The following is a 26,340-nucleotide window of genomic DNA, read 5'->3' as shown; positions in this document are numbered from 1 at the left end:
CCTATGCTGAATCCTGCTTATATGGGGAACAAAATCCAATCCTAGCACTCATGGAGCTTTCAGTCTAGAGGGAGAGCTGGCGTGATTGTGCTACAATTGGACAGAGTACCAGGTACTATGGCACAGAGAAGAGGCATGCTGAGATGTCCCTGGCCCTGGGAAGAGAGGAGAGGAGAGCTTCAAGGGAAGGGTGAGGAGACTCCCCATAGCCTCTAAGGAAAGCTGGCAGTTGAGCATCCCAGTAACAGAGAGAAGCATATTTGCCTATTAAAGATCTCTATACCGTATAAATAAATTGCATTTTAACCCTATGTAAAGTGTTCCCCTTTAGGGAGGGGGGAATAATAGAGTAATAATAACAGTGCTTCCTGTGTGAGGTTTTTGTGCCCATTTTATTTTATTCTTGCAACAATCTAGAGATAAGTATCTCATCACAGATGAGAAAACCAAGGAAGGGAGATGTTAAGCCACTTGCCTGTAGTCACAGCTTGTATATGGTGGGCCCAATGTTCACCCACCACTGACCTCAGAGCCATTATGCTCTACTCCCTAAAGAGGGGCTAGTTTTAAGGAAACACTTCCAAAGACCAGTAATTCTTCAAGGAACTATAAAGTAACTTTCACCTGTGTCTAGGTGGTATATTGGCGTATGGTATATGGTACAGGAGATAAGATGGGAAATAGAGATAGGGTCTGGGTTATGAAAAGACCATTCTAAAAAGGTTTTTTTTGTGGGGGGTATCTGGCTGGCTCATTAAGGCTGGAGTCATCCTAAACTCCCAGTCTACACAATTGGTTATTGTTTGCTAAAGAAGAGATAGTAGAAAAAGAAGCAGGTTGGGAGGAAATGTGATCATTCACCTGTCTGCCTGCTAGGATTAGAATGGCAAAGTGTTATTATTATTTCTTCTTTCTGCTTCTCAGTTTATTCAAAGAGTTCACAAAAATATTGACTCTGTTAGGAGAGTCATGCTTCAGAACCATGAAAAAGCTGTCCTCTGTAGTCCACTGTGCATATTTATGTGTACATTTAAGAATGTTATGTCTTCTGGCTTTAATATGGGTTCTTGTAGCTCAGAGAAGGTACTTTCTATTTACATTATAATTCCTACAGCCTCATTCAGTATTAATTCCCAAAAACCTGGCACTCTGTGTCATTGAGAGATCAGAATTCTGGTACATCTAATACCCTGTGTGATCATGGCCAAGACAGATGGGCAGTCACATACTGTTGCCAGCAAATAAGACCTACCATCTGTTAGTATAGTCACATACTCAAATCCTTACCTTATCTCATCATTACATCCGTAAAATAATAAAGCAAAAGGGGCGCCTGGATGGCTCAGTTGGTTAAGCATCCAACTCTTGATTTCGGCTCAGGTCATGATATCAGGGTTATGAGATCAAGCCCTGTGTTGGGCTGTGTGCTCAGCATGGAGTCTGCTTGAGATTCTCTCTCTCCCTCTCCCCCTGCTGATGCTCTCTCTCTCGGATGCGTGCATGTGCATGCGCACGCACACTCTCAAATAAAATCTTTTAAAAATAATAATAAAGCAAAGGAACCAATGTCCTATTGAATCAAGCCTACTGATGTATTTGAAATAAAGGTAAAATAAGATGGATACTTGTAGAGAGTGTGTATAAGAATTAATCTTAAGTACATAAATTTAGAAGAGGGGTCAGAGAAAAGGAAACTAGTGATCTGAACAGGCAGACCCCTAACAACATGGAAACTGAGCAGGTATGTAGAAGAGCATACCCTGATATTCTTTTTTTTTTTTTTTAAGATTTTATTTATTTATTTGACAGAGAGAGATAGCGAGAGCAGGGACACAAGCAGGGAGAGTGAGAGGAGAAGCAGGCTTCCCACGGAGCAGGGAGCCCGATGCGGGGCTTGATCCCAGGACCCCAGGATCATGACCTGAGCCAAAGGCAGCCGCTTAACGACTGAGCCACCCAGGCACCCCATCCTGATATTCTTAGAAAGAGTTGCTTAGTAGGGGCTGAGTAAAGAGAACTTCAGATAAGGAGCATCATAAAAATATTCATACATTTTGACCATTTATTTACACATCTAGGACTCTAGTTTTAAGGAAACACTTCCAAATATGGAAAAAAAGTATTCATCAAATTCTTCTCCTAACATTATTTATTATTACGAAGAATTAGAAACAATCACAATGTGTAATTGAGGAATGCTTAAGTTATGGGATTGTCATACAGGGAAATATTATGCATACATTAAAAATGAAGATTATGAAAACTAGTTTCATAACTAAGGAAAGACACTTGCAATTTATGAATTTAGAAAGTGATCCCTGCAACATGGTTTGAATCTCCTCTTCAGTTACTAAAGGAGACTTAAAAGTGAAATTCCTCTGTGCACAAAAATAAATTCCAATTGAATTAAAATTGACACACAAAATCATAAGACCTTGAAAGATAAAAAACGGGTTTCTGCTATATGAACACAGAATTAGAATGACATAAGCGTAACACTAATGGCACAAACCATGAATATTGATAGCTTTGATGACAAAAATTTTTATATATCAAAAAACTAAAAGTAAAATAAAATTAAAAAGCAAAAGAACTTGGGAATACATCTGTGATATGTATTACAGAGGACTGATCGTTGATATTCGAAGTGATCTTCTAGAGCAATAAGAACAAAAGAACACTCTAGGAGAAAAAAATAGACAAGTCATGAGTAGACTACTCACAAAAGACCTATCAATGGTCAGAAGTAGGGGAAAAAATTGAGCTTTAATAATCATCAAAGAGGGGCGCCTGGGTGGCTCAGTCGTTAAGCATCTGCCTTCGGCTCAGGTAATGATCCCAGGGTCATGGGATCGAGCCCCGCATCGGGCTCCCTGCTCAGTGGGGAGTCTGCTTCTCCCTCTGCCTCTCCCCCTGCTTGTGTTCCCTCTCTCGCTGTGTCTCTCTCTGTCAAATAAATAAAATCTTTAAAAAAATAAAAATAAAAAATAATCATCAAAGAAATATAAATCAAACAGTGAGAAACTTTTTATTTCCCTCAAATTGCAGATTTGAAATATTTGAATAATATTACTTTGCCCAAGGTTATGGAAGGGTCTGCTTCTGGTGAACAGTTTGATATGTATCAAAGTCCTTTAAATTTTGTGTAATGATAGCATTTATTACTCTCCATGAAGCATAATATTAAACATGGGACAAGGATTATCTTATTTAATCCTCAAAATTACCCTTTTATGTAAATGTGGTTATTTCCATTTTAATAGTGAGGAAATTGCAATGTTGGGGGGAATAATCCAAACTTCCTTGAGGTCACTTTAGCTAGTTAGAGATGGATCCAGAATGTCAAAGAGCCAGAACCAACCATGCTTGTCTAAGAATTTATTCCCCCAAAATATTTGAATATATGTGTCCAAATAGGTTTATCACAGTATTTATAAGAGGAAAAACTTTTTTTTATTTTTTTTATTTTATTTTTATTTTTTTAAAGACTTTATTTATTTGACAGAGAGAGACACAGAGAGAGAGGGAACACAAGCAGAGGGAGTGGGAGAGGCAGAAGCAGGCTTCCCGCCAAGCAGGGAGCCCGATGCGGGGCTCGATCCCAGGACCCTGGGATCATGACCTGAGCCGAAGGCAGACTACTCCTGAGCCACCCAGGTGCCCCGAGGAGAAACTTTTTAAACAATTATATGCCTAACAGTCTATTTTATAGAATGCAATACAAGTATTAAAAATCATGTTGAGCCAGAAAACACTCATGGAAAAATGTTTATGATACCATTAAGTGAAAGGGGCAGGTTTCAAAACCATATTTATAATAAAAGTATAATTTTTTAAAAATATATGTATATGAAAAGACTAGAAGGACATAAAACATTGAGAATGGTTTTTTTGTTTTGTGTTTTGGGATCAGGATTATAGGCTTCTGTTTCTCTGAGTTTTCCAGTTTATAATTAAAGTAATAATAAGACAGAGGAGGAATTTCCTCTAGAAGGATACTTTTAGGGTCCAACTCCTGGACTATGAGAAATAGATGCTCAGTATGTAAATAATATTAATGATGTGTGCCCCACTTAACCTAATTTATGGAATTTCTCCTTAACAGATGACAGAACTTGGGAATGATTATTTATCTTACAAGGCGATTCTTGGGTATCTAAAAAACTATACCATGCAGCCCTGACAATAGCAAACTTGCTTTGTGTATGCAGTGATACATGCACATCATCGTAGGAGCATGTGCTTGCAAGACAACTTCTGCTTCTTCACAGGTCCTTGATATGTCTGTATGTTCCAAAGAACTTACTTCCTGCATTAAATTTTAATATAATACTTATGTATCATTTTGATACTATTTTTCTGACCAATGTACTAAATAAATTTGATGGAATCAAAGAAATGGAGGTCATGGGGCACCTGGGTGGCTCAGTCGTTAAGCGTCTGCCTTCGGCTCGGGTCATGATCCCAGGGTCCTGGGATCGAGCCCCGCATCAGGCTCCCTGCTCGGCAGAGAGCCTGCTTCTCCCTCTCTCACTCTCCCTGCTTGTGTTCCTTCTCTCGCTGTCTCTCTCTCTGTCAAATAAATAAAATCTTTAAAAAAGAAATGGAGGTCATGGTGCTCCCACTCCCACACCAATGAGGCACTTGATTACACTACTCTTAATTACCAGTGCTCATGTAACTCAAGAATATTAAAATGAAAACTCATTGATGAGAGGCAGGAATATCCTATATTACTCACTTAAGTACTTGGAACCTTGCAATAACAATTCAGAGGAAGGACTAGGAATTGTAATAAGAATTTCCAAATCAGGCTTCTAGCCCCTGAGGATAGAACAGTTGCTGACTCTGTCACTGTCACTCCGCATTGCCTGACACTTTGCCAGGCTCCCTAATTCTTTCCCATGGTGAATACTTCAGGAAGCTAAAGTTTTTACTTTTTTTAAAGATTTTATTATTTATTTGACATAGAGAGAACATAAGCAGAGGGGAGGAGCAAGGGCAGAGGGAGAAGCAGGCTCCCAGCTGAGCAGGGAGCCCGATGCAGGGCTCGATCCCAGGACGCCAGGATCATGACCTGAGCCAAAGGCAGACGCTTAACCAACTGAGCCACCCAGGTGCCCCAGAGTTTCGACTTTTTAACCTGGTGTTTACTGTTATCTTTAGATTGGTGGTGTGCTTGTTCAAAAACTGCCTAGTTCAAAAAAACTGATGTTTTTACTTTTATTGTGATATAGTAGAGAAGTCAACCACTGCTATTCATATTACTTTTACTTTTTTAAAAAAAGATTTTATTTCTTTATTTGAGAAAGAGAGAACATGAGCAGGAGTGGGGGGCATGGGGGTGCGGATTCTCCAGCAGATTCAGTGCTGACCACCAAACCTGAAGCGGGGCTCGAGGCAGGACTCAATCTCATGACACTGAGATCATGACCTGAGCTGAAACCAAGAGTCAGATGCTTAACCAACTGAGCTACCCAGGCACCCCTACTTTTAGTTTCCAGAACCTTCAGCCTGGAAGTTTAAGCTTTAACATGGAGCGAACATCGTGGTTTCTTTGTGCCCATGTGTGTATTTATCATTGTGTCTGTGAACAGGTTCCTGGTATAAATTTACCTGTCAACCAGCTGACCTATTTCTTCGCTGCAGTTCTCATTAGTGGTGTTGTACATGAAATTGGACATGGGATAGCAGCTATTAGGTAACATTTTTCTTTCTACTACATGTAAAAACTTTTTACTTAGGAGGATTTATTACTAAAATCTGCTAAATTTGATAGTTTTTTCTTTCTGTGGATATTGCCCAGTGCATATCCACATTATTTTGAGGTACCTTCTCTTTTATAATGATTAATATATTGATGAATATACTCAAATAACTATGTGCATATCTGTAATCTAGGTCTTCTACCCTTTGCCTTTTGCCAGCCTGGTTATATCTTCATGGTGCTTCAAGATTTTCATCAAACCCTGAAACCTAATCTTTATATTCATCATTAGGTCGGAATGATAACCACTACACTTGGAGACCACCCACCTGCCTTCTTAGTACTTTGTTTGACTTATTGGCTGAAATACTTTCCTGCTTCTACTCATGGTCTCTGCTGGCTAGAGCAAGAACATTGAAAGCTCTGGGTTTGTTAACAAATGTCATAGCCTATCTAGAAACCCAAGTAGAAGATAAGAGAGGATGAGATCTGGAACTTGCTTTAAGTATCATGCCCTGTTCTTGTCTTGACTACTCAAATGTATCATTGTAATTACACCTGAGCATTTTAAAGGCTCCTAAACTTATAAAGTTGTGATAAGGGAGCACAATGCCCCCTTCACTCCCACTGATAATTACTGCCATGGTGAACACACATACTGATGGGAATGTGTTTTATCCTCTGAGTATGTGGACCAGATAAAAGATTTTATAGAAGAAGATGTAATCACTTCTTATTACTTTCCATTTGCTTATGAACAAGAGTCTGTTGACTGCCGATAAACCCTCATCTTGACAGAGCATATGCTGTTACACAAGTGTGACATATAGTGGTTTAAGTGGGCAGCTACTTTTTTTTTTTTTAATCTCTCACCTTTGCTTCCTTATTTTTAGCATTGCAGCTTTTAGGGTTTTGCATATAAAATCATTGTTATTAACAGTTTAATACTTCAGTGTATGTTTGTGAAACAGTATGGGTAATCTTTTATAAAATCCAACTGCCAAGTGAAAGTGAATTTTACAGTCATATTCAGTACTAAATGACAGCACAATATATTTGGGGAATGGGTTTTTTTAGAGTAGCTGTTTGGTCTTATGAGGCTATTATATGTAATTCCATTTTTAGAGAATGAATTGATAAAAAAATAGTTCTCTTAAGGACAATTTGAGCATTATGCATATTTAAGTATACTTATTTTAACAATAATTCAACAGGAATACACTTAAATAAACCTCCACTTTTATGAATAATAGCTAAAACAGATATAAATATTTAGATACTTTACTTGAATTATATTTTCTTTTGTGTCCTTTTCTGACGAGATCGGGCGCGTTCAGGGTGGTATGGCCGTAGACATTTTGTGTCCTTTTCTGAAAATAATTCAGAGTAAACCATAAAAATGTTTTTCACTTAGTTTTTCACAGAAATATTAACCATTTCTTTATATATGTGACTAATTTCAAGTTATTTGCTCAGCATATTGGTTTCTAAAAGTTTTGAAGCTTTAAGCCTATTTCAGAATGCCCTTGTTTTACATAATGAAATTTCATAGATAACCAAATCTGTACACTATTGTAAAATTATGAGATAAATATACATCATATATGAGTTTATTTTTCTCGACTGTCCAGAGAGACTTGTTAAGCAAGAATTTAAATCACAGTGGTAAGTTTTAAAATACACTATTAATTTGAAAAATGCAGTACTAGTAGTAAATTCCTTTTTCTTATGTGATTTCTTAGGGAACAAGTTCGATTTAATGGCTTTGGGATTTTTCTCTTCGTTATTTATCCTGGAGCATTTGTTGATCTGTTCACCACTCACTTGCAACTTATATCACCAGTCCAGCAGCTAAGGATATTCTGTGCAGGTAACAAACTTAAATTTCTTTATTCATATGTGTATCATTATGGAAAATATTCACTTCACAAATAAAAACATCTCATCTTTTGGTTGATAAATTCAGTTTGTAAGATTCTCAGTTAAAAGTAATAAAGCAAGGGGCTCTGGGCTGACTGAGTCTGAGGAGCATGCGACTCTTGAGCTTGTGAGTTTGAGCCCCATGTTGGGTGTAGAGATTACTTAAATATTTTTTTAAAAAGTAATAAAGCAAAATAATGTACATTCCAGTGCCTTCAAAAACAACAATTTTAAAAAGGTTGAAAGTAAAATGAACAGGACATACCATGGAAATGTGAACAGGAAATATGACTACATTGTTAGTTAGACATAGGGGGTAACTTAATAATCATAAGGAGGGTAATCCACAGAATGTAATCATTGTGAACTCACTGCATCAAGTAACAAACCATCAAAACAAAAATGGAAAAGATGCAAGTGCAAGGAAAAAACAAAAATGTAATGAAGGAAGCTTATCTCATCTCTTAATACATGGCAAGTAAGTATGAAAAGTCAGATCATCAAAACTCGAATTAGTAAAGTAAAATTCAATAAATATGTCAAACTCTATATCATGACAGTTTCTTTTCAAGTGACCATGAAACATAAAAATTGACCAATTCAGTTCCAAACATAATTGTGGTATATTTAAAAATGATAATGACATAAGTTGTAAAGTTTTGCTAAAAGGAAAATTCACTGTCTTACACAGTTATGAAATAAGAAATGAAAGTAAGTCAGTTAAACATTCAACTGAAGAAGTGAGAAAAGAACTATAAAATAGTTAAGAAGCAATGTAATAAGGATGTAGGTAGAAAATTATAAATTAGGGAAAAAAAAAACCTTAAGCCCAAGAGGTTTTTTGAAGAAAAAAAGGATTATACATGGCAAAAAGCATGTATAGACAGAATGACAACCGATACAGAAAAAACTAAAACAATTATAAAAGTGTTCTTTGTTCATCTCTGCAAAAAATTTTCAAAAACCTGGATAATTAATTAAAAATATAAATGGCATAAACTCCAGAGAAGATAGAAAAAAAATCTAAATAGGCTAATTACAATGGGAGAAATTTAAAAAGTTGATGAAGAATGCCCCTGAAAGTTTCATAGGTGTAATTCTTTCCAATCTTGAAGGAAAGTTGTTTTTTTTTATTCTAATTTAGTATAAACTTTCCACAGTGCATGGAAGAAATTAAAAAAAAAAAATTAGGCTGATAACATAATATAACACTGATACAACATCTTGTAAAGTACCAAAAACTCTGCATATGGTGTATCTAAACAATGCAAGGATGGTTCAACAATAGGAAATGTATTTGAAAGTGGTAAACATTATTTACCATTAGGGAAAAGTAATCCTCATCTAGCAGATATTGGACTGGGTATTTAACAAAATTCAACATCCATTAATGGCTAAAAAACCAAAAAATTTCCTTAGTAGAAGTAAAAATAGCTGGATACTTCCTAATGGCATAACACTAACAAGCATTCCTATTAAAGGGCAAGACAAGCAATCCCATTATCAATTATCACTGATACCATTAAATGGGTCTCTAAATATGGGCCAGTACAGTAAGAGGGAAGAAAGAAGCAAAAATATTAGGAGTAAGCCTTTTTTTCCAGATACTGTTATATACTTTGGTGGGGGAAGGAAAGGAGAAAAATCAACAGAAATATAGAAGAATTCGGTGAAAAACCTACTTACCGAATTAACATTCAAAAAACAATAGCGTGGCGTTCGGAGTGGGGAGGGGAGGGTGACGTGTGCGTGAGGGCTGGAGCGTGCACGAGCGCGTGAGAGTGAACGTAAGCATGCGCTTGTTGAGGTAGTGGGAAGCGCATGCGCCTGGCGCTCCCAGAAGCCCTCGCGTCTTCCGTGTTCCCGGCGTCCTCGGCCACGACTTCCGCGTTTTCCGCGTCTTCCCGCTCAACCGACCACACCTTCCTCTGGCGCTCGCGCTTTCCTCTGGAGCTCTCGCTTTTCTCTCAGCCTTTAACGCAGCCTTCCAGTCGCCCACCCGCTGCTCAGGAGCCAAAGCCTTTGTGGAGCTCTCAGCCATGGCCTCAAACGACGCTCCCTACATCCCCACAGAAAATTCGGAGGTACTTACAGATATTGTGGAGCTGCACCAGATCCATGTGGAGACCGTCCCAGGAGCGACCGTCCCCGTGGCGGCCGTCCCTGTGGAGACCATCCCTGTGGAGACCATTCATGTGGAGACCATCCCTTTGGAGACCATCCCTTTGGAGACCATCCCTGTGGAGGCTATGGCAATGGAAACCATCACGGAGTATGAGATTATCAGCGGCAGTTGGGTACACGGTGGCCACCACCATCCGCCTCTGATCGCGCTGCAGCCGCTTATTACCGGCAACCCGAACCAAGGGGACCACGACCAGGAAGTAATCACGGTGCAGACACAGGAGGAAGTGGTGGGCTACTACGAGTCAGACAACCTGCAGGCCAACAGCAATTTCGAGGACCAGATGGTCATGCCGGTTGGTGAAAACAACTGCTTCCAGCAGACCGTGCCTTCCTTGTCAGCTACCACATCATCATCAACCTACAGCCGCAGCAAGAAGCGCAGCAGCCGAAGCAGGAAGGCCAGCGGTAAGAAAAATTACACCACCAGTGAGCCCCAGGCGGGAAGTAGCAACTCGGAGATGGGCCCCAAGAAATGGGAGCAGAAGCAGGTGCAGATCAAAACCCTGGAGGGTGAGTTCGCCGTCACCATGTGGTCCCCAAGTGAGAAAAGAGAGCATGAGACAGGACAGATTGAGAACTCAGCTCCTGATTATTCAGAGTACATGACAGGGAAGAAGCTTCCTCCTGAAGGAATACCTGGTATTGATCTCTCAGATCCTAAACAACTGGCAGAATTTACTAGAATGAAGCCAGGAAAACCCAAAGAAGATGCTCCAAGAACAATAGCTTGCCCTAATAAAGGCTGCGTGAAGATGTTCAGGGATCACTCTGCTATGCGGAAACATCTGCACACTCACGGTCCTAGAGTCCACGTATGTGCAGAATGTGGCAAAGCTTTTGTCGAGAACTCAAAACTAAAACGACATCAACTGGTGCATACTGGAGAGAAGCCCTTTCAGTGCACGTTTGAAGGCTGCGGAAAACGCTTCTCCCTGGATTTCAATTTGCGTACACATGTGCGAATCCATACCGGAGACAGGCCCTACGTGTGCCCCTTTGATGCTTGTCATAAGAAGTTCGCTCAGTCAACTAACCTGAAATCTCATATCCTAACACACGCAAAGAACAAAAACAGCCAGTAAAAAGAGCAGACCCTTCTCAAACTTGTGAAGTGTCTTCTAGGAGTGTGATTGCAAATATGCCTCTCTTGTGTATTGCTTCTAAGAAATAATTTTTTTAATGATTCCTACACATCTAAGGGTCATGTTTTGATAGAGTAGTAAAAGTAAAATTTAAAAAAAAAGTATTCCTTTATATAAGATAACATTGTTAAGATGCTATATCTTGTTCTGTAATGCTATTTGAAATACATGGTGTTTTTGTAAAGTTTGGTCCCAACAGGAGGATAATTTATGAACCTCACATCAAAAGACCGTTCTTTATACAACTGTTCTAAAAATGGGGCTTATTTTCAGGTTTGTTAAATATGAAGTTCATGTATTGCCTACAAATTTTTAAAGTTCTGAATTTTCCAAATGTTCGTATTTATACTTTTAGGAATGTGTTTGGTAATTCTTTGTATGTTTTTTCTGAAGGTTGATAATTTTGCTTGCAACAGATTTTCTTTAAAAGAATGAACAATTACATACGTACATAAAGTATTTTCCTGTTTAAAAAAAAGTTATATAGGTTTTGTCTGCTATCTTAATTTTGATTGTATTCTTTGATATAAACACATTTTTCCTAACTTACCTGTATTGATTTCCATAGTATTGAATATTAGATGTGTTTTAATAGTATTAGTCAATTTAAATCTGTTTTAGTCATTTTATTTCCCCAAAATACTGTCGGGTGCTGTTGTCTAGTATAATTTCTCTGCATGTTCAGTTAGTGGTGCTCGGTTGTAGAATATATTGTGTATATATTGACTTTTTAACACTTGATATGTATATCTTGTGTAATAGAAAAAGCAAAAATAAAATACCTCTTCTGAAGAAGGAAAAAAAACTTGTCTATATGAATACCATAGCTAGAAAATAGAGAAAATGGGGAGGGTGCTACTGGCATCTGGTGGGTAGAGGCTAGGGATGCTGCTAAACATCCTATAGTGCACAAGATAGTTCCCCACATCACAGAATTATGTGTCCTCAAATGCCACTAGTGCCACCGTCAAAAAAACTCTGCTCTAGAAAAAGTAAAAGTTATAACAAAGATTCCTTCGGTATACTTAAAAACAAATCATTAATGGACAAGAGGTTGTTCAAATAAAGGAAATGTTTATTGCCACTTAGCCATCATGGGCAAATCTGGAATCTAGAGGGGTGATGTTCTACCAGCTGCCTCCCTGACAAGAGAAAAGCTGCCCAGAGAGTCAGGAAAGCAGTGCTGCTCTGTGCCCCCTCTGACTGTTTGGATGGGAAAACAATAGGGTCTGTGCTATGGTTGTGTGGTGGTATTATCCTGATAAGGGAGAAATGGTGAGAGTGCAACTCTCCTCATGGCATTCTTCTCGTGAACTGCCATCCTGAAGAGTTGGGGGAAAGCTGAATTTAACACATGGTAACAATGGCAAATCTAATCAATGTTGGGGTTGGATTATTTTGTGAAATTGTATTGGGACTAGCAATTTGGGGGGCAGTTTATAGCTGTATCCCTAAATTAGTTTCACTAGAGTAAATTCCAGTGGGCAAAAAAAAAGTTTTTGCTTTATTTTTGTTTTTTAAATGAAGCTATGAAAGCAATATAAGAAAACACCAGGTATCTTCTGTAATCTTGAACTGGGAAAGGTTTAATGCAAAGGAGCAATTTGACCACACCAAAATGTAAAATGTCTGCATAGGCAAAACTATAAACCAAGCCAAAAAACAAACTGGAAGAAAAATTGTAATACCTCTTACAAAGGACCAAATTCGGGGGCGCCTGGGTGGTTGGTCGGATAAGCATCTGCCTTCAGCTCAGGTCATGATCCCAGGGTCCTAGGATCGAGTCCCACATCAGGCTCCCTGCTCAGCGAGGAGCCTGCTTCTCCCTCTCCCCACTCTTGCTCGCTCACTATCTCTCTCTCTCTCTCTCTCTCAGATAAATAAATCTTTTAAGGGGTGCCTGGGTGGCTCAGTCGGTTAAGCGGCTGCCTTCGGCTCAGGTCATGATCCTGGGGTCCTGGGATCGAGCCCCACGTCTGGCTCCTTGCTCAGCGGAGAGCCTGCTTCTCCCTCTCCCTCTGCCTACTTGTGCTCTCTATTTCTCTGTCAAATAAATAAATAAAATCTTTAAAAAAAAAAAAAAGACCAAATTCTTCAATATATACATTCAATAATAATATATACAAATTAGTAAAAAAAATGTGAACAGGCAATGGATAGAAATAGTTCTCAACAGAAATACAAATAGTCTTAATAAACATGGAAAATGTACAAGCTTATACTTAAACAAATCACAACAGATTTTACTTTTAACCTAGCAGATGGCAAAATCTAACATTACATAGCATCCAGTGTTATTTACAGGGTAGGGAAACCTATGCCAATTATGAGAACATTAATGCAGACTCCCTGGAAGTCAATTGTTTTTTAAGATTTTATTTATTTGAGAGAGAGAGATAACAAGAGAGAGCATGAGCAGGGAGGAGAGGAAGAAGCAAGCTCCCCACTGAGCAGGGAGCCCAACGCTGGGCTGGGAATGGGTCTCATTCCCAGGACCCTGGGATCAGGACCTGCGCTGAAGGCACTCAACTGACTGAGCCACCCAGGCGCCCCTGGAGGTCAATTCTAATGCACATTTTTTTGACCCAACAATTCCATTTCTATGTAACTTTACATACCTTCATAGATGCATACTTAATTAGATAACAATATGAACAAAGCTGTTTGTTGCAGCATTGTATGAACAAGTTAAAACAGCCTAAGTGATCATTAGTAGGGAACCTTATAAATAAGTCAATATGTTTTTTAACATGGATTACTCTGTAATGGATATAAGAACTGGGCATTCTGATAAATTAGTAAAGTAATGGATATAAGAAAATAAAGTGGATATAAGAAATGGGATAGATATGAATATGCAAATGAGGGGAAAGTCCAAAGTACATACATGGAAAAGCAAAATAAAATAGTTTTATACCATTGGTATATTTAAAAGATCTCTCTGTGTATAGAACAAAAAAGATTGTTTACCCATTGTGTCCTGGACTAGACTTGCTCTGGATATTTCTGGAATTAAACAACTTAACAACACTTAAAAAAAAAAAAGGTGGAAGAACATCTTAACAGTGTGAATAAGGTACATGAAACATGTCTTAGCTAGGTATCTGACTACCCTAATAGCTAAAAATAACAATGGCTTAAACTCTCATAAAACATTCCAAATGTAGGTAATTCAGCACTGATATGTTAATTCTATTATTTGGAGGACTCAGGCCCTTTCTGTCTTGTTAGCTCTATTATTCCCAACATCTAGCTTCTATGTCATGGACTCAGGTTTATCTCCATTATAGCTACATTCCAGCCATAAGGACAGTGAAATTCCCATCACCTCCACTCATACCCTTTTAGCCAAAACAGGCATATGGCCATACTCAGCTTCCTGTGAGTATAGGAAATGACTTTGGGTTACATTTCTGTTGCTATAAAACATTGGTTCTCAACCACTGGTGCTGTTACCCTCCTGGAGATGTTTGGAATGTGTGGGGTGTAGGGAGTATTCTTTGGTTGCCTCAGTGAGGGGAGAGTACTAATGGCATTTGGTGGATGGGAGCCAGAAATGCTAAATATCCTATAATGCAAGGGACAGACTTGTACAACTAAGAATTGCAAGGTTCGGAGTGCTAGTAGAGCCCCCACCCTGCCCCATGAGAAAAATTAGTAGAAGAAAGAAAGGCTAGGTATGGAAGAAAAGGGTATCTAGTGATGTGCTAGTGATTATTTAAGCCCTGGCTCTGGAAGGGAGAATGAGGAGCTCTCCATATGTAGCATTTGCTGGTTTCTGTGGTATAATTTCTCCTGCCTTGGCCAATTTCAAGGTGCCAACCCAAAGTCCCTGAAGGAGGAATTAGAAAGAGATGTACACAGTCAGCTGTGGCAAGCTGGTAGGACCGGCCTCCAGCACACCACTGAGTTCACTTTAACCCTCTCTGTATTTAAGAAAAAAAAAAAAAGGAAAGAAAGAAAGAAAATCTCTGTATATATGGTAGAGATGGTTATAGTCTGTGACATGGTGTAAGATACTGTGTTTGGTCCATTGATATTACTCTCCATAATAGTTTAATTCTTAAAACACTCTTTTTCCAAGTACCATTTGAATTTCCATGAACCAGCTCAGCAAGAATGTTTTTTTTATTTCATCTTAACTTTTATTTGAATAGCTTTGAAATTTTTTCCAAAGATCACAAGTATGCTTCAGTTAATGTATACATTTTCTGAAAAGATGAAGCAAGTAGAAGATATTCTCTTTATGTTTTATATATACATTAGAATATATAGATTCTACTAATGTTAAACCATATTAGTATATGGGCTTCTTTATGTGGTATTAACATGCTCATTTTACATTTCAGAATCTGAAATGGAAGAGGCCTCTAACTGAACATTTTTCCTCGGTACTAAAGTAGTTTTATCTGCTTCACAGCTTCTGGTTACTTCATTAATTTATCAGAATGCCCAGGTATTCTGAAGTCCAGATACCTAGATCATTCCTGCCCCTGGTTGAGCTTACTCCTTTTTTTTCTCTTTTCAGGTATCTGGCATAATTTTGTCCTTGCGCTCCTTGGTATTTTAGCTCTTGTGCTCCTCCCTGTAATTCTCTTGCCATTTTACTACACTGGAGTCGGGGTGCTTATCACTGAAGTTGCTGAGGTAAATAATGAGGATTACGTGGGGCATTCGTTTACCAGATTTTATGATGTAGCACTTAGCATTTTATGTTAGGAATGTATATTCAAGTTCTCATATGCAGAATGTTCAGTTTCTCCTGAAGAAATTACTATAATCTTTTTAAGTTGAACAAAATGTTTTTTGAAACCCATTGGCTTTTTAAAAATACTTAAAATTGTTTCTGTTCTGAGTTACAAAGATAGTGTCAAGATTTTCTACCTGTACTTTGTTGATAAAATGCATCGTTTAACTTTACTGTTTATTTTTATAACTGTGCTTTTGAGTCAGATGTCCTTATTCCTAAGTAAGAAGATTGAAACCTAGGCTAGCCAGCCAGAACATTTCATAGGAGCTTAAGTTACTTTCTTCAACTCTTTATTTCACTCCCTTAGACAATAATTACTACAATGGCATCAAGTCTTCTATTCAGACCTTCGGAAGAGGAAAATTACCTTAGTGAGCAACTGGCTCACGTATTCATTGTGCTGATGGTATTGTCTGCATATTTGGGACTGTGTTTAGATAAGGACTTGTCTTACAGTTTTATCCACTGAGGGTATACAAGATAATGAAGGCATCTGATGACTACTTTCACAAAAAATTTTAATCAGCAGTCTGGGAAAAACTTTATCATTTTAATCTTGATAGTTGGCAAGTAGGTTTTTTTTCAGTTATGAAAAATTACAAATCTTGGAAAAGTAACTGTAATTGTTAGGTATTATTTTATTAATGTTCTAGGACTCTACATCTTGGATTCAAAGCTGGCTTATTTTCTGCATTAGTCAAAATATTCTACCTAATTAACTCAGTGTCTTTATTATTTGGTCAGATTAATCATAGCTTGTCTTCATACGTTATCTGATTTGGTTGTACCCTCTTCCCAAGGACTCACCAGCCATTGGACCCAGAGGCCTTTTTGTGGGAGACCTTGTCACCCATCTACAGGATTGCCCTGTTACTAATGTACAAGATTGGAATGAATGTCTAGATACCATCGCCTATGAGCCCCAAATTGGTTACTGTATTAGTGCATCAACTTTACAGCAGTTAAGCTTCCCAGTTAGAGGTGTGTATATTTCTTCAGTATAATATAATGCTTCAAGCAGCAGTACTTGCCATTCACCAATTCTTAGACCATGTCTATAGATGTATTTTGTTCTAATTTCTTTAAAGCAAATCAGTAAAGTAATAATAGGCCCAAACTAGGAAACATTCTTCTTGGTAAGTTGGGTACTAATATTTATATATTGTTGTTGAATTTCTAACTAATTTCATAATATTATATTTGAGTTTTAGGACTCTAGTATCTAATTCTTCACTTAGAAGAACTTGTGTTAAGGCAGCATTCAAGCTCAACCATAACCAATTAACTAAATTCCAGTAATTAAATACCCCCGTGCTGTATGGGTGGTGTCCTATCCAAAGCTATTTGGGGTAGAGTTATTTTATGTAGGCATCTAGAGTAAGTCATTTTGGCATCCAAAAATACACTTTGAAGTCAGATCTTTTGTTCTGTGTAGCAAGTGACAGGTGAAGCAAGTTTATTCTCAGAAGCTGCCAAATTTATTTTGAGTTCTTTCAACTCTGAAAAATCAGCCTCCCAAGTCTTTATACAAAATCATGGGACCCAGATTATTGTCAGTGTTGAAAAACACAAATTATGTTCACAGACTATCTCTTTAAGTCAAGAAATGCCCTGGATGCTTGTCCACATCTACTTGGGGTTAGGAAATATGATAAATAATCAAGAAAAACTTCACTTAAGTACTGTGTGCAAGAATGGCAGAGGAGTAAGAACTGATTTTTAATTTTTTTTCAAATGTAATCTTCCATTTATAATACATTTTTAAGAGCTTTTATTATTGTACAAAGTTTTCAAACATACATAAAAGTCAAGAAAGTAGTATGGGGGTGCCTGGCTGGCTCAATCGAAGGAGCATGCAACTCTTGATCTTGGTCAGGGTTATGAGTTCGAGCCCCACGTTGGGTGTAGAGATTACTTAAATAAATAAAACTTAAAAAAAAAAAAAGAAAGTAGTATAAATGAAATTCCCTGCATCCTTTTCCCAGCTTCAGTAATTATCAGCATTTTGCCAGCTTTTTTATCTAATCAGCCCACTTTTGAGGGGAGTATTTTAAAGCACATCCCAGGCATTGTATCATTTCATCCATGAACTTTAGCATGTCTTTAATATATGATGACTTTTTAAACATGACCATAGTACTGTTATTCACACCTAAGAAAATTAACACCAATTCCTAATACCTAGTTGGTATTCACTTCTTCCTAATTGTTTTTTTCATAGTTGGTTTAAGTTGGATGGTACCTTTTAGTGTCTTTGAACTTGGAACAATTCCCCCTTTGGGAGGGGGCGATATCATTTAAGAAACAGTCATTTGTTTTGTCGAATTGCCCATATTCTGGATTTGTCTGGCTCTGTGTTATCCTTATGATGTTGTTAACATGTTCAGTTATCCCTCAGATTTCCTATAAATGGTCATTAGGTTTAGAGGCTTGCTTAAATTCCGGATCCATTTTTTGAGGGGATGAAAATATTTCATAGTTGTTGCTCACTACTTCCTATTGCATCATATCAGGAGGCACATAGTGTTACACCCTGTGGTAATGTTAACATTGTTCAGTGGGCTAACCTGATTCTTTAAGGTTGAAATATTTATCAATTTTTCTTGTTCTCAAGAACCACTTACCATCTTCCCAAACATTTCAGATGACACAAGGTTGGTATATGACCTATAATGCATTCTTCTCTGAGAAAAATAACACATTATCTCATACTTCTTAAGTCCTTTATCATTTTCCTCCAATTTCTCTAAATTTGGTATAATTTCTATTCAATTACAAAAACCAAACTGACACAGTGATCAAATAAAGTTCTTTCTAGTAGAATTGTTTTATTTAGGATATCTGCATTTCAGATGTTTAAGGTTTTGTCCTTTTCCTGTCATACAGAATGGAAATGAAAATATTCACTGAAATACTCTGAAACTCTTTTTAACTTTCTGAGTATTTCACTTTTATGAGTCATATGCTGTATTTTGGAGGTATTTGTGTAAAAACCTAAAGCAGGTATTATTCTTTCCACACTAATAAAAAAAAAATCAGTCCCAAAATAATTCTTCAATATCTATTTAATCTCCTTAGGAGTGACTGTATTAGGATACATGTTTATTCTACATGATGACTGTGTCTGATAAACCTGTACCTCTATTTAACCATTTTAAAATGGAGTACATATGGGCACCTGGGTGGCTCAGTCGTTAAGCGGCTGCCTTCGGCTCAGGTCATGATCCCAGATCAAGTCCCACATCAGGCTCCCTGCTCAGCGGGAAGCCTGCTTCTCCCTCTCCCACTCCCCCTGCTTGTGTTCCTGCTCTCGCTGTCTCTGTCTCTGTCAAATAAATAAATAAAATCTTTAAAAAAATAAAATAAAATAAAAAAATAAAATGGAGTACATATATTTAGCCAACTTACAGGAATCTTAATGACTATAAATGTAACTTTAAATAAATACCAGATTAATTTTAATGGCAGACTTGACCACTGGGGCTGTGGACATTTTTTTTTTTTTAAAGATTTTATTTGACAGAGAGAGACACAACAAGAGAGGGAACACAAGCAGGGGGAGTGGGAGAGGAGGAAGCAGGCTTCCCGCAGAGCAGAGAGCCCAATGTGGGGCTCGATCCCAGGACCCTGGGGTCATGACCTGAGCCGAAGGCAGATGTTTAACGACTGAGCCACCCAGGCGCCCCGGCTGTGGACATTTTTAAGAAAGCTATGCATTAATAGTATTTTACATGTATCTAGGTACGTTTTTTTTATCCTTCATTATAAACATTGGGGAAACATACAGCTAAATACGGTAATACAAAGTGGCCAATAATCCAAAAGTGATTTGCGTTCATTTTGGAGTGGAATTTAGTATACATAATTAAAATTCTACGAAATTATACCACTGCAGAACAATAAAGCCACCTTGGAAAGATCTGACCCTGGATGTGCATGTAAGCTGTCCCAACCAATCATATCTGGCCACTTATCTCTCACGGGTATATTATTAAATTTTTTAAAATATAATTAAGCAGACTGGATGTTCTTCTTAAAATATTAATAGATTTCTGTCAAATTAGAAAAATATGGTTAATCCACCTTATGAAATTGTTTAGACCTACTTTTTCTTCTGTTAATCCTTTCCTTTTTTTCTTTCCTGAAAGCATTGTCTTGCGTAAGAAAGACTATACTCAACAAGTCCACCATTTGAACTACATTTTCAGGAGCATGAGATTGAAAAACTAAAGGCAACTGCTCCCTAAAATGAAGCTTTGAGCTCAGATTCAGACATCCCCCTTGAACAGCCTATATTCCTTTTCAGAGGAGGCAAGGGTACATCCCTGTAACTGCCTGGGAATGAGAATATTGTCCTGTCCTACATATCTTTAACTCAAGTGAGAAAAGACCTTTCCCCACCTGGTTTAAGATAATAAAAGGAAAATTTCAGGAAGCCTTTCCATATATTTTGAGTACCCAGATTGTTTTTATGCCTAAATCTTCTTTAATGTTTGGAGTAAAGTATCTGTTTTTCCATTGTGAATGTCAAGTTATGATCCAAAGTTTTTTTGCTATCCTAAAGTGAAGAGAGAATGTGTGTGTGTGTGTTTATAATTTTTTAGCTACTGGTTACTAGGTGATGCTGGTATAAATTCTGCTGTGGAACTAAGAATAAATAATTAGGCTTGTCTCCCTGTGTTGGAGCTCTAACTACATTTATATATTTAATAAACTAGAGTAAGAAAATTGTTCAGTTCATTTTAGTAATATAGAAAGTAGTGGGGACTATGAACTATAGATTGAAAAAGTCTCTTCTTTCCAGCCTTATTCTAAAATTAACCTCTGGTGGGGTACCTCGCTGGCTCAGCCGGTAGAGCCTGCGACTCTTGATCTCAGGGTTGTTAAGTTCGAGCCCCACATTGGGTGTAGAGAGTACTTTTTAAAAAAAAAATTTAAAAATATAATAAACCTCTGGTCTAGACTATTCTTTGGAGGCTGGACTATTTCTACAGCTTTGTTTTGAGGCCCATCTTAGGGTATATTCAGAATATGCAGGTTGTCCCTATAGTAGAATTCTAAAACTGATCTGTTCTTGAATTACCTAATTGTCTCCCAGACTGAGGAGATTTAAGGGACAATTCTAATCTTCCAGAGTTAAATTCAACCAATGAATGCCTCGGGGGCCTCTCAATGCAGTCTTGAGCGCTCTTTGTAAAGTAGAATTAGATTGGCCTCTCATGCTTAATAAAAGTATGGACACTAGTGTGAAAATTGTCTGTGGCATCCCCATCTTATAGGTTAAGAATTGATTTACAGAAATTGGCTTAGCAACTTGTCCTTAAATGTGACCCAGTAGAAAAGATTCTAATACAACTTTTTTTAACAGATAAACAGAGAAATATCAAATTTACTTCTCAAATCACAACAAAATATTTAACTCTTTATTGGAAAATTCTGTTTGTCAAGAGGTATTTAAACTTGTCAGGATGGCCACAGCCATGGATTTATGTTTGGGTTATAGTAATCACCATAGGAAGAGGCCATAACGTAGAGGTTACAAATTGGTGGTAGCCCAGAGGCCAAATCCAACCTCGGCAGATGTATTTGGTTTGGCTTACATGGTATTTTTTTTAATATTAATTAGATGCCAATAACAAGAGGTTTCATATGAAAGTACAGATTTCAGATTTCTTTTGGAATAAAATAGATGATCTGTGGAATCAGGCCCCCAAGTTGAGTAGCCTTACTGCTCACCCCTTAAAGCAGGATATATATTTTCTAATTCATCACAGTCCCAACACTTCCTATTTTTGCCAAAACTATCCACTTCATTTATTTGCTTCCTGGTTGGCCCCTTTAAGCATTTGTGTTACCAGACATGCTGTATCAAAAGTGATATCAAATTACTGACTTTCAATTCTGTATTGTGTACATTCCTCCAAGAAAAGTTAGTGATCAAACATCAGATGTAAATTTTCTAAATAATTACTAATACAAAGGCAAATGGCATAGAACATCATTTATGTATTCAGTGTATATTGAGTTATGCACCTTATGTAAGATTGAGAAACTTTTTTTCTCAAGGAGCTCAATCTAGTCAAAGATATAGACCATGTGATAGGGATTAAGGAGTGTACTTGTGATGAGCACTGGGTGATGTATGGAAGTGTTGAATTACTATATTATATACCTGAAACTAGTATTACACTGTATGCTAACCAATTGGAATTTAAATAAAAACTTTTTAAAAAAAGAAGCAGACCATGCCCATATTATTACAGTACAAGGTTAACTGTACCGTAATGACAGGAATTGGTGGGAGTTATGGGAGTTGGTGGCAGTCAGTCTTGACTGAGAAGATGAGGGCAGGTTTCATAATAGCAGCCCTTCAGTTGGGCCTCAGCAGTGAGTTTAATTTCAGGAGGCCAAGACAGAAATGAACCTTGGTACCATAGACTAGAAAGTGGTCAGGGGAACTGCTAGTAATTTGGTTCAGCAAGATAATAGTATGAGATAAGGTGATAAAAGAACAGAAGTCTCTCTAGTCTCTCTATTTTAGTCTGTGGAATTTAGACATTATTTGGGAGCAGTGCAATCTTTGGAAGTTTTGAATTAGAGGAGTTAACATTCTCGTAGTTCTACATTGGAAGGTTAATCTGAAGCATTCAGTATGTAAGAAAGGCTTGCATATGCTAGCTAGCTGGTGAGCAAACAAGACAACTAGGATTCTTCAAATGGGTCAGATGAGAGGAAATAGAATCTACATTCGAATGGGAATATATAGGTGGAAAAATAATAAGGAGGTTAAAATTGGTGGGACTTGGCAACTGATCAGAGAGAACACTGAAATTGTAGCCTGTATTGGTAAACAATAAAAAATCCTAAACAACTTTTTGCCTTATACTTTATAATTAGGGCTGATGAATGATTACAGGCACAGGTTTGTCTGTGCCATTAGATATTCACAGTTTGCTTTCATATTTCAGAGACGACTTATTATCCAAAATTTAAATACGTATTCAATTATGCTAAGAAAACAAAACTACCCACACAGCCAAGCAATGCAGAGGAGAAACTGATTTATCAGCCAGTTTGTTTCATCTCTGTTTTGTTCTTCGTTTTATGTTGGCCAAGGAGAGATAGTGACAGTCTAACCAATACAAGATGTCTTCCTCAAATAACCTAGTTTTTCTTTTCTTTTTTTTTTTTTAAAGTAGGCTCCCCACTGGGGTGGAGCCCAATGCAGGGCTTGAACTCAAGACCCTGAGATCAAGACCTGCGCTGAGATCAAGAGTCAGAAATTTAATGGACTAAGTCACCCAGGCACCCCTCAAATAACCTAGTTTTAAAAAAAACGTTTTGGGGTGCCTGGCTGGCTCAGTCAGTAGAGCATCTGACTCTTGATCTCAGGGTCGGGAGTTCAAGCCAACTGTTGGGTGTAGAGATCACTAAAAAAAAAAACTGTTCAAAAACAAACAACAACTGATGGCAAAAATATAAAATCCTTATAAAATCACATTGCATATCAACTAACATTTTCATGCCAGTGTTCCTGAAGACATTCTTGTAATAGAAAAGCTTTTTGTGGTACTAGAAAAATGTACTTTTTTTTTTTTTTTTTTGTAATTCTCTGGTAACTTTGCTCTTGAGTCTATCTTCCTCAGCACATCTGAGTATGGTAGTGTGAATATAAGATTCTAAGTTTAATTGGTCCCTGCTACACATCGATTTATGCTTTACAGGTTTGGTATGCTGAATGCAGGAAACCTTCCAAAATAAATACATGGAAATAATTTTTTATCCCACCTGTATCAGTGACTTAGTTTTCTTATTCTGCCCTAGAGACAAGTGAGGCAGTCTACCAAAGAACTTTTAAAAATAAATGAATAATGGGAATAAATAGTTGCCCTGTTTCCATTCCAAAAATGGTAACTGGATTACTGGTAGGCTGGCAAATATTGCACATCTCTGGGGTCAAATTGGGCTGCCCTGATTTTATGAGGAAAGCCCCAAGGTAAGCATGGAGGTAAGATAGATATTTGATATAATAGTGATTTTAGGGATGAGAGTCTCTTAGGCATCCTCTCGCCCACTCTGCTAACACTAGAACGCAGGAACTCAGTCGTAATCCTGGATCAGTAGCATTAAAGCCACTAATAGTGGCTCATTAAATATTTGTGCTTGACCTGCTGGAGTCATTGCAAAACCTACTGAGACCCTGGAACTCCAGCTTTATTTGTAGGTAAGTTTATGTGAAGACAGGTAACCGAGGGGAAGTACTGCTTCTTGATTCCAAACTGGATACATCTCTTTTTGTAATATCATGTCCTTTTTTGTACCATAAAATCACTGCAGCAAGTAGCCTGTCAAACTGAACTCTGAATCATATAGTTGTTTCCAAATTTGTGTGCATTTTACTTACTCTTTTTGTCTTTTTTTTTTTTTGTGGTTCTTTTTTTTTATTATGTTAATCACCACACATTACATCATTAGTTTTTGATGTAGTGTTCCATGATTCCTTGTTTGCATATAACACCCAGTGCTCCATTCAACATGTGCCCTCTTTAATACCCATCACCAGGCTAACCCATCCCCCCAGCCCCCTCCTTCTTGAAAGCAAAATTTTTATTACAAATGTACTTCTGTATAACAGATTCTAATAAATTATTTCTCTTTAGCATACAAACGGCTAGATGGTTCGACCGAATGCTGTAATAATCACAGCCTCACGGATGTGTGCTTTTCCTACAGAAATAACTTTAATAAGCGTTTGGTGAGTTATCCCTGAAGCAGTCTTGCTTGTCTGATATAATTTTTACAAAATAATCATATAGAACTAAAATGGAATCTATGAAAATTTTACCTTTTGCTTTGTGTCATTTTATTAAAATTTCTACATTTCACTTGTCACATTTCATCTGAGAATCTTTAACAATTTATAGCTGTAATATCTTATTTGGCCGAAGTGGAATACTTGAATCTAATTTATAGTAGGTGCACATAAATGGCATTTCTTCTATATGAATTTTGTTCCTTTTATGCTCTGTGACATAAAAGATATTAAAGAGCTGTAACTTTCTGGTTTTCTTGTTAGTAAATTATTTTTAGTATTGACTAATATTTTGTTCATAGCACACATGTTTACCTGCCCGGAAAGCAGTTGAAGCCACACAAGTTTGTAGAACCAATAAAGATTGTAAAAAAAGTTCAAGTTTCTGTATAATACCTTCTTTGGAAACTCATACTCGCTTAATAAAAGTGAAACATCCACCTCAAATTGATATGTTGTATGTAGGCCATCCACTGCACCTTCACTACACAGGTGAGTATTTATTGTGGTCGACCCTCAGAAAATCATTAAGATGCCATATATTCTCCATGATAGAAACTCAGTACAAATCCTGTGTTAATTTTATTTATTATAAATGTGACCACTTTTCAAAGTCTTATTAACTTGTTGTTAAGCATTGCGTGAAATTTACCATTAGGAAAATAATCTGAATTTATGAAGCGAGATGGAGCTGAATCCCATGTCTGCCTGTGGAGAGTGATGTATTTTCTTTCCACCACCGTTTATGCCCAAGTCACATAGATGATTTCTCAGATATTCTCTGAGAGTTTACTAAATCTATCCAAGCTCCCAAAACAGTGGCAAGAGCAACATACCCCAGAGAATGCCAAGAGTCATCATGATAAGACTATAATTTGTGTATAACACATTAATTTTATATGAATATAATTTTCAAAACTGGGCCAGCATAATTGTTTTAACAGTGGCTACATGATTGGACTAAATAGATAGCTTCTCCATATGGCTGAAGATTGTATGGTCCAACTCATTTTGTAGAACAAGAATTTTTTAAGTTCCTTTTTTTGTAACAGTTGTATTGAAATATAATTCACATACCATATATTTGACCCTTTTAAAGTATACAATTGAAGAGTTTTTAATATATTCAGAGTTGTGCCACCATCACCAAATCTAGTTCTAGAATATTTTCATCACCCCAAAAAGAAACCCCATATCCATTAAGCAGTCAGTTCTTATTTCCCCCCAACCCCCCCCACCTCTTGGCAATCACTAATCTACTTTCTCTTTCTATAAGTTTGCCTGTTCTGCACATTTCATATAAGTAGAATATTTTGTGACTGACTTCTTTCACTTAGCGTAATGTCTTTAAGGTTCATCCATGTTGTAGCATGTGTCAGTATGTCCTTCCTTTTTAGGGCCAAATATTCCATTCTATGAACATACCACATTCTCTTTATTCACTCATCAGTTGATGAACATGTAGGGTTTTTTTTTGTTTTTGTTTTTGTTTTTTTTGAACATGTAGGTTTTATGTTACTCTTTAAAAGGCTCTCCCATTGCTTTATAGTCATATCCTGAGATACAACCTGGGTCATTCTTCTTATTTATTAATAGTTACAGTGAATGTGATTTTAAGGTTATATCTCTTTGAAGGATAAGGACTCTTGATAAATTCTGGCATAGTTTTTAAGTCAGTCTCTGTATTTAGTAGTCATACTTGGTATATAGTCAGTTTTATCTTATTCTCACCTCCAAATGTAAGTACACACTGGGACATGAATTTCTGTATTCCGCTATATTTATTAGGTGTTCTAGAATAATTGTTTTTATATGTGGGGCA

The 26,340-nt window shown here is 37.2% G+C and overlaps 1 protein-coding gene across 6 annotated transcripts in view; it reads left to right on the top strand.

Annotated features, from left to right (window-relative positions):
• LOC118548244 (membrane-bound transcription factor site-2 protease) overlaps nucleotides 1-26,340 on the top strand; it is a 192,796-nt gene that overhangs the window by 154,314 nt on the left and 12,142 nt on the right. For 3 of the 6 annotated variants that reach the window (XM_078064468.1, XM_036112093.2, XM_078064469.1), the window contains 3 exons: nucleotides 5,598-5,701; nucleotides 7,450-7,577; nucleotides 9,599-11,761. In XM_078064468.1, coding sequence (XP_077920594.1) covers nucleotides 5,598-5,701; nucleotides 7,450-7,577; nucleotides 9,599-10,896 — 1,530 coding nt within the window. In that variant the 3' untranslated portion in view covers nucleotides 10,897-11,761. Of the gene's footprint in view, nucleotides 1-5,597; nucleotides 5,702-7,449; nucleotides 7,578-9,598; nucleotides 11,762-15,484; nucleotides 15,604-16,506; nucleotides 16,688-24,366; nucleotides 24,462-24,820; nucleotides 25,011-26,340 lie in introns of those variants that run through there. The other 3 variants (XM_078064470.1, XM_036112095.2, XM_078064471.1) reach the window with 3 other exon arrangements.

Source organism: Halichoerus grypus, chromosome X (assembly GCF_964656455.1).
Source record: "Halichoerus grypus chromosome X, mHalGry1.hap1.1, whole genome shotgun sequence".
NCBI lineage: Eukaryota > Metazoa > Chordata > Mammalia > Carnivora > Phocidae > Halichoerus > Halichoerus grypus.
The sequence above is the reverse complement of the archived record's forward strand: the minus strand, read 5'-3'. Positions and strand labels throughout refer to the sequence as shown.